Source organism: Lathamus discolor, chromosome 20 (assembly GCF_037157495.1).
Source record: "Lathamus discolor isolate bLatDis1 chromosome 20, bLatDis1.hap1, whole genome shotgun sequence".
NCBI classification, from domain to species: domain Eukaryota; kingdom Metazoa; phylum Chordata; class Aves; order Psittaciformes; family Psittacidae; genus Lathamus; species Lathamus discolor.
This window is the reverse complement of record NC_088903.1, coordinates 3,439,967-3,457,029: the sequence shown is the minus strand read 5'-3', so window position 1 is coordinate 3,457,029 and position 17,063 is coordinate 3,439,967. Positions and strand designations below refer to the sequence as shown.

General features: G+C 67.6%; 3 protein-coding genes across 3 annotated transcripts; 2 read left to right on the top strand and 1 right to left on the bottom strand.

Moving 5' to 3' along the window:
- Window positions 1-4,370: 4,370 nt before the first annotated feature.
- Window positions 4,371-8,577, top strand: SP6 (Sp6 transcription factor). The gene is made up of 2 exons (XM_065699179.1): window positions 4,371-4,541; window positions 7,395-8,577. The coding sequence occupies exon 2, from the start codon at window positions 7,429-7,431 to the stop codon at window positions 8,551-8,553; it is 1,125 nt and encodes a 374-aa protein (XP_065555251.1). The 5' UTR covers window positions 4,371-4,541; window positions 7,395-7,428; the 3' UTR covers window positions 8,554-8,577.
- A 3,681-nt stretch (window positions 8,578-12,258) lies between these two features.
- SCRN2 (secernin 2) lies at window positions 12,259-14,695 on the top strand. Its single transcript, XM_065699418.1, has 8 exons — window positions 12,259-12,303; window positions 12,499-12,670; window positions 12,751-12,932; window positions 13,022-13,221; window positions 13,307-13,522; window positions 13,647-13,812; window positions 13,942-14,119; window positions 14,235-14,695. Exons 2-8 carry the CDS (start codon window positions 12,500-12,502, stop codon window positions 14,391-14,393), a joined length of 1,272 nt encoding a protein of 423 aa, XP_065555490.1. The 5' UTR covers window positions 12,259-12,303; window position 12,499; the 3' UTR covers window positions 14,394-14,695.
- On the bottom strand, window positions 14,686-17,051 carry LRRC46 (leucine rich repeat containing 46). Its single transcript, XM_065699504.1, has 7 exons — window positions 16,752-17,051; window positions 16,552-16,660; window positions 16,324-16,370; window positions 16,055-16,164; window positions 15,760-15,829; window positions 15,475-15,638; window positions 14,686-15,044 (listed from the first exon to the last, which is right to left on the bottom strand). Exons 1-7 carry the CDS (start codon window positions 17,045-17,047, stop codon window positions 14,686-14,688), a joined length of 1,155 nt encoding a protein of 384 aa, XP_065555576.1. The 5' UTR covers window positions 17,048-17,051.
- Window positions 17,052-17,063: the final 12 nt, after the last annotated feature.

Here is a 17,063-nt window from a genome sequence, read left to right as displayed (position 1 = left end):
GGCAGGGGACAGGCACACAGGTTGGGGATGGAGATACGGGGACGTGGAGACACAGGGACTCAAGGACATGGGAACATGGGGACACCGGGGAGGCCGGGAGGACCCGGAGGAGGGGCCCGGTACCCGGTGCTGCGCTCCCGCTCCCAAACCCACGCTCAATTACAGCAATTACGGCACATCCCGGCCCCGCTCCCGGCCGAGCTCCGGAGCTGCTGCAATGGATTCTGCGCAGTTAAAGAGGTTCTGTGGAGGCTCTGAGCGACACCGGGCATGGGGACAGCAGGATGGGGACCCCACGGGGGTCCTGGTACAGCCCTGCACTGGGGGAAGGTGGCAGTGTGAGGACCTGTGTGGCCCTGTCCCCTGTGTCATCCACGTGTCCCTCTCTCTGGTGCATCCATCCCCATGTCCCTATTCCCAGTGCATCTGCATGTCCCCAAACCTAATGCAGCCACATGTCCATGCCCCAGCGCAGCCCTGTATCCCATTCCCAGTGCATCCCATTTCCCCATCCCAGCTGCATCCCCATGTCCCCATTCCCAGTGCAGCCACATGCCCCATCCCCAGTGTAGCCCAGCGTCCCACCCGCAGTGCATCCCCATGTCCCCATCCCCAGCGCATCCCCATGTCCCCATCCCCAGCGCATCCCCATGTCCCCGGCCCCAGTCCTTCCCCATTCCCGGCACAGCCCATCCCGGCACACGGTGCGCAGTGCCGGGGAGGTTTCCCCACACGGTGACTGACAGCCGGGGCCGGTTGGGCGCAGATAGAACAGGGAGATTAACCCGGGGCTAATTAAAACCTCCCAGTTTAACCCTGCCGAGCCGCCAGCTCCATCGCCACGTCGCAGAGGTCGAGTCCCGACAGTAATTCCTGCTCCCGGTGAGAAACGCTGCCTCGGGGCACGCACCGCGGGCAGGGAAGCCCGTCGCGATAATCCCGGTAGATATCTCTGCCATCAGCCTGTCCCCGGGGACGCAGCGGTACCGGTGCCCCTGTCCCTATAATGGCACAGCCTGGGGAGAATGGGGGTAATGGGGATGGGGATGGGACTGTGTCCCCTCCATTGGCTTTAGTGTCCCCGGTGTGGCAGCGATGTGGCCGTGGGGGTTTGGGACCCCGCGATGGGTCTGAGGGTCCCCAAACTGGACACGGGTCCCCAGGTCATGAATGCCATGGGACTGTGTCCCCCCCGTTGGCTTTAGTGGCTCCCATGCGGGAGCAATGGGGCTGTGCGCCAGGAGCAGCCGTGGGGATTTGGGACCCTGTGCTGGAGGTCCCCACTGGGTCCCAGTTTGGGCTGAGGACCCCAGGCTGGGTGCCGGTCCCCAGGTTTGCTCAACCGAGGCTGTGACACCCCCCCCCCCCCAGCACTGTCCCCGCTGTGCCAGCCCCAGCAGACTCGGGGTGCCCCCCCCCGGCACTCGCCAGCGCCCCCGGCTGCACCCATAGCACCAGCCCAGCGTCACCCCCCCCCCGGAGCTGTCTGGGTGCGGAGCCCGGGGGGGGCACCCCAAATCCTCCCTGTCTGAAGCCCTGCGGCTGCTCCTGGGGCTCCCCCCAAGGCCGGGGCGACCCAGACAGAGCAGCCCCACGGCACCTGCTGCAGACCCCCCCAGGAACCCCCCCAGGGCACCATCCTCAACACCCACACGTATGGGGGTGCATGCAGGCAGCAGGTGCACACGTAGGGATGCGGCACATGCACACGCATGCACACACATGCACACGCTCCCCCCCCCCCCCCCCCCCCCCATTTGTTTTATGGCAGCAGAAGGAAACTGCGTCCGGTCCCCAGAGCCAGGAGCCCTTTGAAGCCTCTGCCCCGGGGATGTGTGGGGGGGGGGTGTTCTTGGCCATCCCTCTGCCCCACAACATCCTCCCGGGGGGCTTGTGGTGGGGGGCATCCCTCCTCCTCCCTCCCCTCATCCCCCTGGCCCTTGGGGGGGGGGGGAAAGGAAGGAGGTGCCTCTCCTCCTCTGTCCATCCCTCTGTCCATCCGCCCCTCCATCCCTTTGTCCCTCATCCCATCCACCCCTATTTTCCCCTGGGAACAGGGGAGTCCTCAGCATCCCTGTGCCATAAGGGCTATGTGTCCCCCCCCCCCCCCCAGCACAGCCTCTGCCCTATAGCAGCCCTTTCCCCCCCCCCCCATCACCCATCGGGGTGCATCCAAGGCCTCGTGTGTGTGTTCCCCCAAGGCTGTGCCGTTCGGGGGGGCAGGAGGTGACGGGGGTCCCGGCGGTAGCTCTGGGTAGCACTGATCCCTCCGATCCTCACTCAGGCTCCCAATGGGACCCAGGCCCCCCCACCCCGGAACACCCTTGGGTCCCCCCGAGCAGGGGGGGGTGGCTCCTGTGAGGGACTGGAAGCATTTGCCTCACGTTGCAATGGATGCAAATGAGCTCTGTAATTACCTGTAATTTCAAGGCACTGCTCGGGGTTTCAGACACTCGGAGGTGCTCACCCCCCCCCCCCCCCCAATACTCCAGCATCGGCGCGATTGCCTCCCGTGGCTCGTCCCAGGAGCCCTCCTGTCCCCATTGTCCCCATGGTCCCGTCCAGCCGCAGGCTCTCAGCCCCCCCCCTCACTGTTCCCGACCACTTCCAGGCATCTCCTTCCTCCCCCAGCCCAGGAGCGGTGTTTGAGGATGGGTCTGGAGCATCCCGGGGGATCTCTGGGGCTCGGAACCAGCAGCACAAGCGGGTCATGGACTTCCCAGCTCCTCGTCTCTTGTCCCTGGAGGAGGTGCATGGTGTCCCTTGTCCTCCCATGCCGCAGCCCCTCCATGGTGGGGGGGTAGGGGGGAAAGAGGCCACACTGGGAATGGGGGGGAGAGGAGCCACGGCAACCGGTACCGGGGACCCCCAGCCAGGGACCTCCTGAACCAGCAGTCCCTGGAGCACTGGGAGGAGACCCCGGAGCACAGGGATGCTTCCCAGCACATCCTTCCTGGCAGGAGCTGGGCACCGGGGGACACCCAGGCCAGCGTCCCCACCATGGGGTCCCTGCTCCTTGTGGCCGCACAGCCAGGATGGGAAATGGGATCGGGATCGGGATCGGGATCGGGATCGGGATCGGGATCGGTCCGGCCGGTGCCTGGAGCTCTCCATGCAAAAGCTGCTCCCTGGCCCAGAGAGCGGCTGTGGCTGCAGCCCGGCGCCTGCGAGGCAGCCGGGGAGCCCATGGCCATCCCCCGAGCCCCAGAGCCAGCTCTGGGGTGTCCCCAGGACGGAGCATCCCCTGCCCCAAGGCCACGGGGATGGCCCCCGGCACCTCTCAGGCAGGTACAGGGGAGGAGAGGCAGCGAGACCCTGGGGTTGTGGTCCCTCTGCATCCCCCATGTGCCCTGCAGAGCACCAGAGCGGGTGCTCCCCACTATCTATGCACAACCAAGCCGCCTGTCCCAAGGTCCCCACCTCGGGGTCCCCATCCCAGGGTTCCCATCCGAGCCATGGGGCCACGCTCACCCCACATGCAGCCGCGTTTCGGTGGCGACGGTGGAGCCATCCCTGGGATGATGAAAACCAGGAGAGCTTTTCCCCAAGGCGAAGGAGTTCCGCGCCCTCCGCCCGGCCGGGCGCTTGGCAAGCGCCAGGAGATGCGGCATCGGCCCAGATCCCAGCTCCAACGAGGCACCAGCACCTTCTCCCATGGGCTTTGGAGTGGGGTTGGCTTCTGCCAGGCCCACGAGGGTCCCAACGGGGGCCTGGGCATTGTGGCCATGGGAATGGGGACACGATGCCCCGGTGGTTAAGTGTTGGTGGCGTTGCTGAATGGCATCTGCTGGGGCTTCTCCCTCCCGGCACCCCCCTGTGCTGGCAGCATTGGTGGTGGGCACACGGGAGCCGGCAGGGTCGGATACCCCCAGTGAGGACAAGCTCAGCCAGGATATCCCCAAATCCACCATCAGTATCCTGCCACCAGCCCAGCCCTGACCCCAAAACTTGTCCCCTTGTGCCTGTCCCCATCCCATTTAACCCCGCGGTCCAGGGCTGAGCCGCAAAGGGGGCTCCGAGCTCCCCAAATGGTGTGGGGCGCATCCCCGGGGGCAGAACCCGGCAGGCACCACCCGGGGGGGGGGGGCTGTGGGGGACGGGCGGGGGGTGGCCGGGGGTCCCCGTCGGGGGGGTTGGCAGGAGGAAGGCGGCCACTGGCGCGGGAGGGAGGCGGTTGTGTCTTTCTTCTTTAATTACCCCCCTCGTTTGCGGTGTCTGCTGCGAACTTCCCGTCCCCTCCCTCCGCTTTCATGAGCCGGATCCTGGGACCGGGACCTGGCTCCTGTCAAGCGGCGGGGCTGGGGCTCTGCCTCCAAGGGTTAAAATCACCTGGGCCGGGAGGGTGGAGCTGGGCGGTGGGGAGGAGGGAAGAGCCGGGCGCCGGGCTGGGACCCGGCCATTCCTGCTCGCCCGGCCCAGTGGGTGTCCGGTCCCTGGGGAGCCGCGCGGGTCCCTCGGGGTCCCCTCGGGAACCAGCGCCCGCGCCACGCCGATGAGGACGGACCCGCCGGGACCTCGCCGCCGCCGCCGCCCTTAGACCCGTACGTACCCCCCCGGTGCTGCCCGGCCCCGCCGCGGCGGCAGGGAGGGACGGAGGGAGCGGGGGACGGCGGGCGGCGAAGGAGAAGGGGATCCCCCCCCCCCTCCCCAGTGGGGACCCCCGGCCCGGGTCAGGGTTACCGCGGCCGCCCCGACCGGCCGGCGGCTGGGAACGCGCTGCCGGTGGCTCCGCGCCCCAGCCCAGCCCAGCCCAGCCCCGGCAAGTCTTTGCTTGCCGCCCAGCCGCGTCCACTGGCCACCGAGCCCCGGGGCTCCCGGCCCCTGCGCTGCCCCCGCCGCCCCTCTGTCCGTCCCCCATTAACTCACAGCGCGGAGCCCTTTCCCCCGGGGCAAGGACCCAGCGCCGGTGCGAGGTTGCGATGGGGGCTGTCCCCCTGTCCCGTTCCCCCCGCTGCAGCCAGCGCTGTCCCGTCCCCTCCCACCACCACCTCCGGTAACAAAGCCTCGGGGAGTTTCGCTTCGGTACCGGGGAGCGGTGGGCGGCGGGGTGAGCGCGGCGAGCCGGCGGCATCCCCCCCGCTTACCCCAACCCACGGCGTCCGCCTCCCTGCCCGAGCCCTCAGCATCACCGCAAGCCCCGCAGCATCAGCCCGAACCCACGTCCCCGGCCCCGCCGCCGTTGCGGACCCACCCGTCGGGGCTCCCTCGGTTCGGGGCCGGGGCTGCGGGCAGCGCCTCCCGCCCAGCCCCGCCGCGGGGTGAGGCACCGGCGGGGCGGGAGAAGGGCAGAGGCTTTGCCCGGCCCGGGCCGTGACTCACGGGACGCATCACTCGCCGGTGCCTCAGTTTCCCTGCGGTGAAATGGCCAAAGCGTCGCCGGGCCCCGCCAGGGAGGGGGACGCCGGGAGCTCCTTGGGGACTTTTTGTCGTCATTCCCGGATGGAAAAATGCCCCGGGAGCCTCCACGCGAGGCCGGGGCAGCCGCTCCTCCGGCCCCCCCATCCCATCGCAGTGCTGGTCCCCGCTCCTGGCTGCGGAGCAGGGAATGGTGTAGTTGCAGTGGGGACAGTGGGACCTGGTTGGGGGGGGGCTCGGTGCTGGGGCAGGGACACACACGTTTGGAAGCGGGGTGCCCGGAGCTCGCTGCGGTGTGGCTGGGTTGGCTCTGGGTCCAGTGGGACCTGCCCGGACCCCAAGGGGGGTCCCTTCACTTGTCAGAGCTGGGGGACATCCCTGCCATGTCTCCTTTGTCCCCAGATCTGGGGGACCCTGTGCAGTGCCAGCTGCCACCCCAAAGCCCCATGACATGCCGTCACCATGGGATTTTACGCTTGTGACCCCAATCTTGCCCCCATAGGGAGCAGGGGGCGGAGGGAGCTCAGGACCCCACTGAGGACCGCTGCTGGGTGAGAGCAATGGAGCCCCTTGGTGCCAGCCCTCTCCCACCCCGCTGGCGTCCCCAGGGGACAGGGATGGCTCCCGGGAGCCAAAACTGATGCCAACACCCCCAGAATTGGGGTGGGCAGAGCTGAGCCCCTCCTGGGGAGCAGCACCCCTAAACCTGCTCGGGCTGCCAGGCCCAGAGGGCTCATCCTACCCACGACCACGCTGCCTGGAGGCTGAACACCCACAAGTGTTGGTAGCACAGATGGGGGGGATCCTATTGGGGGGATTTTGCACACCCCCCCCCCCCCCCCCCAGCTCCCTTTGGGGTCCCGCTGTCCCTTCTGGTGCCATCTGGCAGGGGAAAACAGTGTCCCCATGCAATTGGGTTGGGGGGTGTCTTCAGCATTGGAGACCCCCTCCCTGCTCTGGGCTTATAACACTGGGGATTGGGGGGGCAGTGGGGGTTTGGCCCCTTTGCACAGAGAATCCCCCACCCCAAAGCTTTCAGCACCCCTCGGGGGGTCTCCTTGAAGCTTTGTCCCTGGCCCACTCGGGTGGCCAGGACCCAGGGGGGATGGCGTAGGGGTGATGGGGCCTGGGAGGGGATGCGGGTTGGGGGGGGTCCCCGTTGCCCCCCCCCCGGCGCCGGTGGGAAGTCGGGGGGCGGGAGCCGGTGGCGGCAGGTGGATTTCGACACCGGGGTGGGGCCCGTCCCCAGTGGGGTTTGCACAGCTCCGGTGAGTCACGGCGCCGAACGGGGCAGCCAGCGGGTGCCGGGGGGTCCGCGGCTGCACCGAGGGGTGGCCCCCGGGGGTCCGGGGCCGTAGGCAAAGGCAGCCCGGAGCCCGGCTTCAAAGCGCTGCCCGTGGCTCAGCCCCGGGGCTCCGCTGCCTCCCCGCAGCCGGCTCCGCTCCCCCATCCTGCTGCCAACCAGCCCGGGGGTGCGGGGTGCGTTTTGCTCCCCCTTCGGCAGCCTGGGGGCACGCAGCCGGGCCAGGGGCTTGGGGCAGGAGCAGGGATGGGGGAGATGGTTTCCCAATGTGGCTGAGACGTGGGAGAGCCAGGGTGGCCTCGTGGATGCTGCGTTCCCCCACGGCTTGGGGACCCCACTCATGTCCCCGTGGGGACCCCAGTTGTGTTGGGGTGACAAGGGAGATGGTGCTGGGTTTGTTAGATTTTGGAATTAGGCACTGACCCCTTTGGGCCACAAACGTGACCCACCAGCAGCGGGGCTGGCGCAGGGTCTATAGGCACATAGGGGTGGGTGCTAAGGGGTACCCCCGTACCTGGTGCCACTATCCTGGTGTCACACGGGGCTGTAGAGCACAGAACGCCCTTCGATGGCTCAGGGGTGTCCCCCAGATCGCTGGTGATGTGATGCGTGGCGGTGCAGGATAGGAACTGGTGCCGGTGTGCGCAGGGGTAAGGGGAGGGGGGGGTGTAGGAGGTGTGTGCGTGCCCCCCCTTTTCACACAGCTCTTCTCTCCCCACCCCTCCTTGGCCCCCAGGTCTGTCTGCGCCTCCGCCCCGCGCCGCTCGGCAATGCTCACAGCGGTCTGCGGCTCCCTGGGGACTCAGCCCTCGGACGCGCCCCGCGCCTCGCCGAGCCACCTGGACCTGCAGCCGCTGCAGCCCTTCCAGCCCCACGGCACCGGCACCGGCACCGCCGCGGCGGGCGCCGCCGAATTCGCCACCCCGCTGAACCCACCGCCCCCCCCGGAGCTGCCGCTGGTGGGTCCGGACGACGTCGCCTTCGCCAACCCCGGTACCTACGAGCCGCATGGCCCCCCGCGGTTAGAGCTGCCCAGCGACGGCCCCGCGGCCGCCGGTGCCTACACCAAGCTGCTACCGGCCGCTCCTCCGGACATGGCGCATCCCTACGAGCCCTGGTTTCGGCCCCCCCATCCCGGTGCCCCCGGTGAAGAAGGAGGCGTCAACTGGTGGGACCTCCACGCCGGAGCAAGCTGGATGGAGCTGCCCCCCGGGCAAGGCGGGGGGCTGCAGGTGCCCGGGCACCCCGGGTTGCCACCGGCCCTAGGGGGGTACGGTGGTGGGGAGCACCAGCTCTGCGCTCCCCCTGCCCATCTGCTGCCCCCCCCAGCCCAGCATCTCTTGGGAGCGGAGGGAGCGAAGGCTTTGGAGGGTCCCCCCGAGCCCCGCGGGCCGGAGGTGGAAGGCGGCGGGAGGCCCAAGGGTGCCCGTCGTGCGGTGCCGCGGGGCGGGGGGCAGGCGGCGTGCCGCTGCCCCAACTGCCAGGAGGCGGAAAGGGGGGGTCCGTGCCCCGAGGGCGTGAAACGGAAGCACCTACACAACTGCCACATTCCCGGCTGCGGGAAGGCGTACGCCAAGACGTCCCACCTCAAAGCGCACTTACGGTGGCACAGCGGAGACCGACCCTTCGTCTGCAACTGGCTCTTCTGCGGTAAACGCTTCACCCGCTCCGACGAGCTGCAGCGGCACCTCCAGACCCACACCGGAGCCAAGAAATTCGCCTGCCCCGTCTGCGGCCGGGTCTTCATGCGCAGCGATCACCTGGGCAAGCACATGAAGACGCACGATGGGGGCAAAGACGGGGCGGAACCAGAGGTCAAGGGCGCTGGGGACCCGTCGGCCGGCAAGGGAGGCAAGCGGGAGCCCGAGGGGGGGAACGCAGCCCCCACAAACTGAGCCACTGAGCCCCGGGGGGGGGGACACGGATGGAGGTGGGGAGGGCCCCGGGTTGAGGGGGGGGGGTGGGTTGGAGTGTCCCTTTGGGGCTGGTCTCCGAAGGGTTTTAGGGTGGGATGGGAGGGCGCAGGGCTGGCCCCTTGTGCTCGAAGCGGGGGGAGCACACACACACACACACAACGCACGGCGGTGCCGGTTGGGGAGCGCTGGAGCCGGAGCTGCCCCGCGGCAGTTTCACTTGTCCCGCTCCCGCTCTCCCGCCCCGGTTCCCCCCCGTCCTCCCCCGGTTTCCCAAATCATCTTTTTTTTCTCCTTTCGGGAGGCTGCTGGCAGGCGGTGGGGCTGTTTGGGAGCAACATCAATGGGAGCCGAAGGAGCAGGCGCTGCCTGGGCACGTCCAGCCCAAAGGGGAGGAAGGAGAAAGGGAGAGAGGAGAAACCCGGGAGCCTTTGCTTGGGGAGAGCAGCCACAGCCCCCCGGCCCGCTCCCCATATCCCTTTCCACGTGTGTTCCCATTCCCGGCTCAGCCCCACACACGCTCATTCCAGCCCTATCCTTTTGCCAACCACGCTGGTTCGGGCACCCCTGCGGGACACGCAGGGTTCGGGGTGGGGTGGGGGTCCCTCACGCTATGGGGCCGCGCTGTGGGTCCCGGGGGAGGGGTTGGGGGGGGATGGGGTCACACACACCCCACCCCACCCCCCCCCTTTTCCTTGCATCCCATGGGATGGCCGGGGCGGGCGCGTGGCGCGGCGGGCGGTTGCCCAAGCGCACACCTGCAGCTTTCCCACACCCACCGCCGCGGCCCCGGGCAGGAAGCTCCCGGGCGGCCGCGGTCCCGGGAGAGCCGGGGCGGCCGCATTCCTCCGGCCTGGCACGGCCGCGCTGCCCGGAGCTTCCCCCCCCCCCCCCCCGCCCCTTCCTCCACTACCTCCTCCAACGCTGCCGTCCCTCCCATTGGGGACCGCGGCGCTGCGGGACCCCCGCTGCCCCCCAACCTTTTCCTCCCTGTGCATGCTGCCCCCCCCCCCCCGGGATCCTGCATCTGCAGGGAACCCGTGTGCATGCTGCCTGTCCCCCCCACCCCGGGACCCCGTAGCTGTCCCTGCCCAGGTCCCTGTGTCCGCCTGGGCCACCCCTCAAGCAGGGATCCCGTATCTTTCCTCCTCCCGTATCTTTCCTCCTCTGGTCCCCTTTCCCCAGGGGACCCCATTTCTATCCTCCACCCCTGGCTGGTGGACGGCGAAACTTGGGTTTTAGACCTTTTGGGTCTTATATCCCCCCCCCCCCCCCCGATTTTGGCAGAACCCCTTGGATACAGAAGGAGATGCTGAAACTGGGACCTGGGGGGGTGGGGGGGTGGTGTTGTGTTGTGGGGGCAGCGCTGGGGTCGGGTGGGATGGGGCTGCTCAGGGCACCCGGGGCTCCCCCGGCTCTGCCCCCCGCAAGCCAGCACCAGTTCGCACCAGTTGGGAATCTGGGGAAGGGGGGAGATTTGAGGGGGACGATCTCCCAGCATGGCCCCATCCTGGGGGCTCTGGGTGGGGGCTGCCCGGGCTCGGAGCACCCCAAGGTCTGGGGGGAAGAGGTGGAGGTGAAGTCGAGTGGGGTCCGTGCCCAGAGGGCGCCCCAAAACGTTCGGGTTTGATTGTATTATTATTATTATTATTAATTAATATTATTAATTATTATTATTTTATTAAGGTGAAGCCAGGCTTTGCCACTCGGGCAGAGTGGACATCTCGGGCCGAAGCTGTGGCCGCGGGCCTTATGGATGGGGATGGGGGGTAGGACCCCCCAAGAACCCTGTCTCCATCCTCACTGGTGTGCAATGAGGCTGACAGCAGCCCCACTGTGCCGTGGGGCTGGGGACAAGCTATGGGGCTGGAGAAACCCAGCACGAGGTGAAGTCTCGCTGGGGGGGGGGTCTCAGAACATGTCCTCAGCCCCATGGCACATATGCCACCGACCGTCCCCCCGCAGGACTCGGGTGACCTGGGCTGCCCGCAGCTCTTGAAGGACGTCCCCGACTCCGGTATTTGCCTTTTCCAGCACAAAATTCCCTCTGGGAGCCCCTGGTTGGGATTTCATCTCCTGAGGGAACCCCAGAGGCGGGGCTCAAGCCCCTCCTCGTGTTGCTGTAGCATCCCTCTGGTATCCCGTTGGATTTTAATAGCCAAGCCTGGCTCCAGCCGCGGACGGGGGGGCTCTGGAATGTTGGGGACCCCCTGTGCTGCTGGGGCAGGTTTAGGGGGGCTGAACTGGGGGCACCCCCAAAGGTGGGCTGGGGAGGGACCCCCGAGCAGGTGGGCTCCCCGGTGATGCCGGGGCTCAGCCTCACCGAGAAGGAGGGGTCCCCTGCGATGCCAGGTGTTGGGGTTCAGCCCCACAGAGCTGCCCCCCGCCTGGCTCGGAGCCGGGGGGGTTACGAGGAGGGGCCCCAGGTGCGCTCTACCCCCGCACCCCCCCGGGCCCTGCCTGCCGCGATGGGGCAATGAAGGCTGTAAAACCGGGTGGGGAAGGCCGGAGGCCGGCTCCCACCCGCCGAAACCAGTCCAGCCTGCTGCGGCGTGGGGATCCCAGCCCTGCGCCCCGAACCGCCGCGTCTCCCACCCCCGAGCTGCCTCCCCCGGGGCGAAGGAGGAACCGGCCAAGCTGGGGGCTCCCCGGCATCCCCCAGCAGGGCCCCCGGGGAAGGGGGTGAAGTGGGTTCGGGGGTGCTGCATCGAGGGGTGTCCCCACTGCGAGGAGGGGAGCGTTTGTGCTGTGAAGAGGCTGCGGGGCTGTGGGATTGGGTTTTGTACTGGAATAAACGCCGCGTGTTTTTCCACGCCCTGGCTCTCCGGCTCCATCTGTGCCAAGGGATCCAGCCAGGCGCCGGTATCCCGGTATCCCCCCCCCCCCCGCCCCGCCGCAGACCCTCACCCTGGCCTCGGGATGGGGATGCAGGAAGGGAGGGTGAGGGCCAAATGAACCCCGGCCTCAGGAGGGCCGCATCCTGCACCCCGGGACGTGCCGGGCGGGTGCCCAGGGTCCCTCCCCGCGGGCAGGGAGCTGCCGGCAGGTCTGCCCGCATACCGCGGGGCGGGCGTGACTGCGGGACGCTGCCCACGGAGGGAGCTGCCCGTTGGGGTGCTCAGCATGGAGGTGCTGCCCATGGGGGTGCTGCACATTGGGGGCTGCCCATTGGGGTGCTGCACATTGAGGTGCTGCCCATGGGGGTGCTAAACATGGGGATGATGCCTACGGGGGTGATGCCCACTAGGGGTGTTGTCAGTTGTGGGGTGATGCTCATGGGGGTGCTTCCCACTGGGAGGTGTTGCCCATTGAGGCTGATGCCCGTGGGGGTGCAGCCCTCCGGGGGATGTTGCCAACTGGGAGGTGATGCCCATGCACAACCATTTGGGGGTGCTGTCATTTGGGGTGTGATGCCTATTGGGGTGCTCAGCATGGGGGTGCTGCCCACCACGGGGGTTGATGCCCATGGGGATGCTGCTCACTGGGGGTCCTGCCCAGGAGAACCCCCCCGTTCACACCATGTCCCCGTCCCTTCCCCACGGGAGATGCAACGCGGGACCCCCGTCCCCGGGCTCCTTCGGGCTCTGGTCCCCCCACCCCGGGCGCTGCCGGTGCCGGTCCCCGCCGCTGCCGCCGTTCGGCCTCCGGCCACGGGGCGCCGCCGTCGGACGGGCGGGGCGGGGCTGGGGGTGGGACCGGACGGCGGCGTTGGCGTTGCGGGAGCGGCAGCAGGTCCGTGGGGTCCCCAGAGGGGGGTTATGGGGATTGGGGGGGTCCCATCTGCGCTCTGTGCAGCGCTGCGGGGTCCCGGGGCAGGAGGTGCCCCGAAGGGATGGGGTCTCTGCTGTCCCCCAGCCCTAGAGGAACGCTGGGGACACGCTCAGGACGGGGCCAAGGGGGTGACATCCCCGTCGGGGCTCGGTTTAGGATGGCGGGATGCGATTCCACACCCTCGTCTTGCGACTGCTTCGTGGCGCTGCCGCCGCACACCGCGGCTCCCGCCGTCATCTTCGGCAAGAACGCGGACCGGCCGCGGAGCGAGGTGCAGGAGGTGCTCTACGTCCCCGCTGCCACCCACCCGCCCGGGGCCAAAGTCCAGGTGAGACCGCGCTGGGGACATCGGGTGCAGTGCGCTGAGCGTGCCGGGTCTCAGCCCCAGCGCCGTGTCCCCTTCCCCAGTGCACCTACCTGGAGATCGAGCAGGCGGAGAGGACCCACGCCGTGGTGCTGAGCCGTCCCGCCTGGCTCTGGGGTGCTGAGATGGGTGCCAACGACCACGGTGTCTGTGTGGGCAACGAGGGCGTTTGGACCCGTGAGCCCGTGGGGCAGGACGAGGCTCTGCTGGGGATGGACCTGGTGAGGTGAGGACCGTGTTGTGACCCTCCCGGTGCCGCGGCCGCCCCGCCGTGTCCCTCCCAGCGCCGTTAGACGGGTGCTGCCGGCACGGCAGGCTGGCTTTGGAGCGGGGCAGCTCTGCCCGGGAGGCCCTGGAGGTGATCACGGCGTTGTTGGAGCGCTATGGGCAAGGTGGGAGCTGCAAAGAGGAGCCGGTGCCCTTCATCTACCACAACACCTTCCTGCTGGCTGACCGCACCGAGGCCTGGGTGCTGGAGACGGCTGGGCGGTACTGGGCAGCCCAGCAGATCCGAGGTGAGTGGGTGCTGGTGGTACTGGGAGGACGAGGAGCACAGTGTGTGTGTTCCTCAGCCTGATTCGCACAGCCCGGCCTTGGCAGAGGGCAGCCGGAACATCTCCAACCAGCTCAGCATCGGGAAGGAGATCACGGCCGAGCACCCGGGGCTGCGGCAGCGAGCGCGCAGCCAGGGCTGGTGGAGCGGGGATGGAGAGTTCAGCTTCGCCCAGGTCTTCTCCCTGACGCAGCAGCCCCCTCGCATGGAGGCTGCCAAAGCCCGCTACAGCGCCGGCAGGGAGCTGCTGCAGCAGCACGCAGGTGGGGACAGGGGCAGGGGACAGAAACCCCCCCTGTGGCTCATCCCAGTATCTCCCCACTCCTCATGGTCGCTGTGGGCATAGCTCAGGTGCCAGTGGTGACGTGGCTCTGCCTTACCCACCAGGTCACATCACAGCAGAGACGTTCATGGCCATCCTGCGGGACAAGGCCAGCGGGATCTGTGTGGACACGGAGGGGTTCCGCACGGCGGGCAGCATGGTGTCCGTGCTGCCCCGGGACCCTGCTCTGCCCTGCGTCCACTTCTTCACAGCCACCCCCGACCCCTCCAGGTGAGGACACGGATGGGACAGCCCCCCATTGGGGTGACAGGGGTGAGGCTGTGTCCCAGGTTGAGCATCCCTTGGGGAGCAGTGCCTGCCCTTGTGCTGCCTGGTCCCAGGGGTGCTCCTCTCCTGCAGGTCTGTCTTCAAGCCCTTTGTCTTCGTGGCCGGGCTCAAGCCCGTGCCGCAGGTGAGATCTCCCACTTTCCGGGATGACCCTGCCAAGCGGATCCCACGGTTCCAGAGCACGGTGGATCGGCGGCACGAGCTCTACCGCCGGCATCAGGCAGCGCTGGAGCTGATGGAGAGTGACCAGGTACCACAGGCCCTTCCCCAGGCGCTGCTGCTCCGAGACCCTTGTGCTGCCCCACTGATGTGGAACTCCTTGAGGCTGCCCAGTCTCAGCTCTTCTCCCTTCCTGATGCCACCAGGAGCGAGGCCAGAAGCTCCTGCAGACACTGCGGGACCTGGAGAAGCAGGGCCTGGAGGGGATGAATGCACTGCTGGAGGGGACAGTGGCCCCCTGCCCCGAGGAGCTGGCCGACCTCTTCTTCGACTGCGTGGAGGCAGAGATGAAGTTTTACACATAAACTCTGCTCCTGTATATGGGGGATGAGAAAACATTCCCGGTTCCCACCCCAGCTCCTCACTTCATCCCAACCGGTGTCTCCAGCCCAGCCTGGGGCTGTGGAGCCTCCAGCTTGCTGAGGAGGCAGCACTTTGAGAGGTGGCTGTGGCCTGAAATGCAGCTGCAGGGGAAGGAGAGGGACGTGGAGTGGGATATGGGGTCCTGCCTGTGGCCCCATGTGTCTTTCCCACTGTCAGGCTGCAGGGCTGGATGCTCCGTGGCAGACAGGGGGTTGATGTAGGAATAAAGAAGCTTTAATCCCAACCGCGCGGTGCTGTGCTGCTGCGGGGTACTGGGGGCAACTCTTTGTTTCTTGCTCCCTTGGCACAAGTGTCCTCTTCCAGAGCCTTGTTCTGGGGCTGGCTCCTGCTGGGAGCTCGCTGGGGCAGCAGTGGCAATGGTGTCCCCCGCTTCACTTGGGGATGGGGCTCATGCTGCCGGGGGCCCGGGGCCGTGATGCTGGGTGGGTTCAGTGGCATGGGCGGCAGCAGCAGATCCCGGCGCTCCCGCAGCTCCTGCAGCTTTTCCAGACGGGTCTGATGTTCCTGCAGGGCCTCCCTCCTCCTCCTCTCAGAGTGCCTGGCCAGCTCCTGGTGCAGATCCGCAAAGAAATCTGCCAGGGATCATAGAGCCATGGAATCAACCAGGTTGGAAAAGCCCTTTAAGCTCCTCCAGTCCAACCATTCCCCAGCAGTGCCAAGGCCACCCCTAACCCATGGCACTGAGGCCTCGTCTCCACAGTGTGTGAGCACTTGCAGGGACAGTGACTGCAGCCCTGCCCTGGGCAGCCTGTTCCAATGCCTGAGCACCCCTTGGGGAAGAAATTCTTCCTCAGCTCCAATTTAAACCTGCCCTGGTGCAGCTTGTCCTATCAGTTGGGAGATCGACCCCACCTCACTCCATCCTCCTTTCAGGTAGAATGGAGGGAGGAGAATTACAGGAGATCTAATGGAGCTGCCTGCCACTCCTGTGACCCCTGGGGACAGAGGGACCAGCCTGCTTAATCCCCAAGCATGCAACGTGCCCTGCTTCAACCTGAGCACCTTTGCCTGCAGTGAAAGGGCTGCTTGCTGCAGAGAGCAACTCATCGTCTTCATCCTCACTGCTGCAGGAGCTTCCTTCCTCCTCCTCCTCCTCATCCACACTGCCATGGATGGGCTGAGCATCCAGCTGCAGGAGGTGGGGCAGAGCACCCATCACTAGCTCCCTGCAAGCAGCAAAGGAAGAGCAAATAAAAGGTTGTATGTGATCCTGGAGGGGGGGACGACTGTACCCCACTGAGGGTCTCCTATGGTGTGGGGGGCTGGCTGCAGCCTCCCCTGACCCACCTGTATCCCTGCTGGTGGGTGCATTCGTTTCCTGTTAGGTCGAGGAGACGGAGGCTGCGGGGCAGCTCAGCTGCAGAGGTCCAAGGGAAGGCAGGAAGGGGCTGAGATGGAAGCTGAGACCCCCCCGCATCCACCAACCCCCCATCTCCCACAGCTCTTCACCCACTCCAGAGGCAGCAGCCACAGACTGGGACCTGAGGGCAGAGGCCAGACCAGGGCCTGCCGACATTCCCGGGTACCCAAGGCACCTCTGAGGCAGACCCAGGCTACATCCAGACCCATTCCTGCCTCCCACCTGGGTCCAGCGTCTGGATGCGGTTGTTGGACAGGTCCAGGCCGCGCAGGTGCTGCAGGGGCTGCAGGTTCTCCACTCTGCGGATGCGGTTTCCAGCCAGGGACAGGAACCTGCGGAGCACAGGGAGGGCAGCGGCGTGCGGTGGGGGGGTGGCACCACAGCCCCCGGGGTCAGGGGCTGCAGCTGGGCCCCCCCTGGCTCTGCCAAGGGAAGGAGGGATCCCTGCTCTCCTCTGCCCACGGAAAGCCGCGTCCTTGGGGTGCCCGTACCGCAGGCTGGGGAAGCTGCTCAGGTTCTCGATCTTCTCAATTTGGTTCTGGGGGGAGAGAAAACAAAGAAACTGCATTAAAAAAGGCGACTTTGGGAGCTCTGACCTCGTTGGGGCAGCACAGGAGCCTTATGGAGATGGTTATGGGGCTGTGGCTGCAGAGCTCAGGAGGACCCTAAAGCTCCAAGTGGCTCAGACCCTCGACTGAGCCGTGTTACCTGCCCCGTACCTGCTGCAGGTAGAGGCTGTGGATGTCCCGCAGGCTCCGGAGCCTCCCGATGGCACCGATGCCCTCCCGATCCAAGCGGATGGTGCAGGGGGCCGGCAGCTCGGTGGGTCTGGAGGAGAGGGGGTGCTCGGGGTGTCCGTGGGGCACAGAGACCCCTCCCCGCCAGGCTGGGGGTGCAGGGGGGCTCTATGGACCCTCACCGGCTCTCGGTATGGGGGGGCTCCGCCATCCTGGCGCTGATGAGGCCGTCGGTGAGGGTCACCCCTGGGGACGTTCGCTCCCCCCGCAGCCGAGTCTCCCCTTGCCCAGCCATGGGGCCGGTGGCCTCGTCCCTGCGCTGGGCCCTCGGGCGGCTGCGCTGTGGGGACGCTGCCTGCTGCGAGGGGCCAAGCGCTGGGGCAATGCGGGGCAGAGACCCACGGGCTCGGGGGCTGGGCAGGGGCAGCGCTGGGACCCCGAGGCCGGGCAAGGAGACCCCCGGGGCTGCGGGCACCATGGCGCTGGGACCGGGG

Excerpts from the sequence above, each read along its gene's own strand:
- SP6 (XM_065699179.1), top strand. The coding sequence starts at position 7,429 with ATGCTCACAGCGGTCTGCGGCTCCCTGGGGACTCAGCCCTCGGACGCG.
- SCRN2 (XM_065699418.1), top strand. The coding sequence starts at position 12,500 with ATGGCGGGATGCGATTCCACACCCTCGTCTTGCGACTGCTTCGTGGCG. Across the intron at positions 12,671-12,750 it reads CGCCCGGGGCCAAAGTCCAG|TGCACCTACCTGGAGATCGA; the intron begins GTGAGACCGCGC and ends CCCCTTCCCCAG. Across the intron at positions 12,933-13,021 it reads CTGGGGATGGACCTGGTGAG|GCTGGCTTTGGAGCGGGGCA; the intron begins GTGAGGACCGTG and ends CCGGCACGGCAG.
- LRRC46 (XM_065699504.1), bottom strand. The coding sequence starts at position 17,047 with ATGGTGCCCGCAGCCCCGGGGGTCTCCTTGCCCGGCCTCGGGGTCCCA. Across the intron at positions 16,371-16,551 it reads ACAGCCTCTACCTGCAGCAG|AACCAAATTGAGAAGATCGA; the intron begins GTACGGGGCAGG and ends CTCTCCCCCCAG. Across the intron at positions 15,639-15,759 it reads ACCCACCAGCAGGGATACAG|GGAGCTAGTGATGGGTGCTC; the intron begins GTGGGTCAGGGG and ends TGCTGCTTGCAG.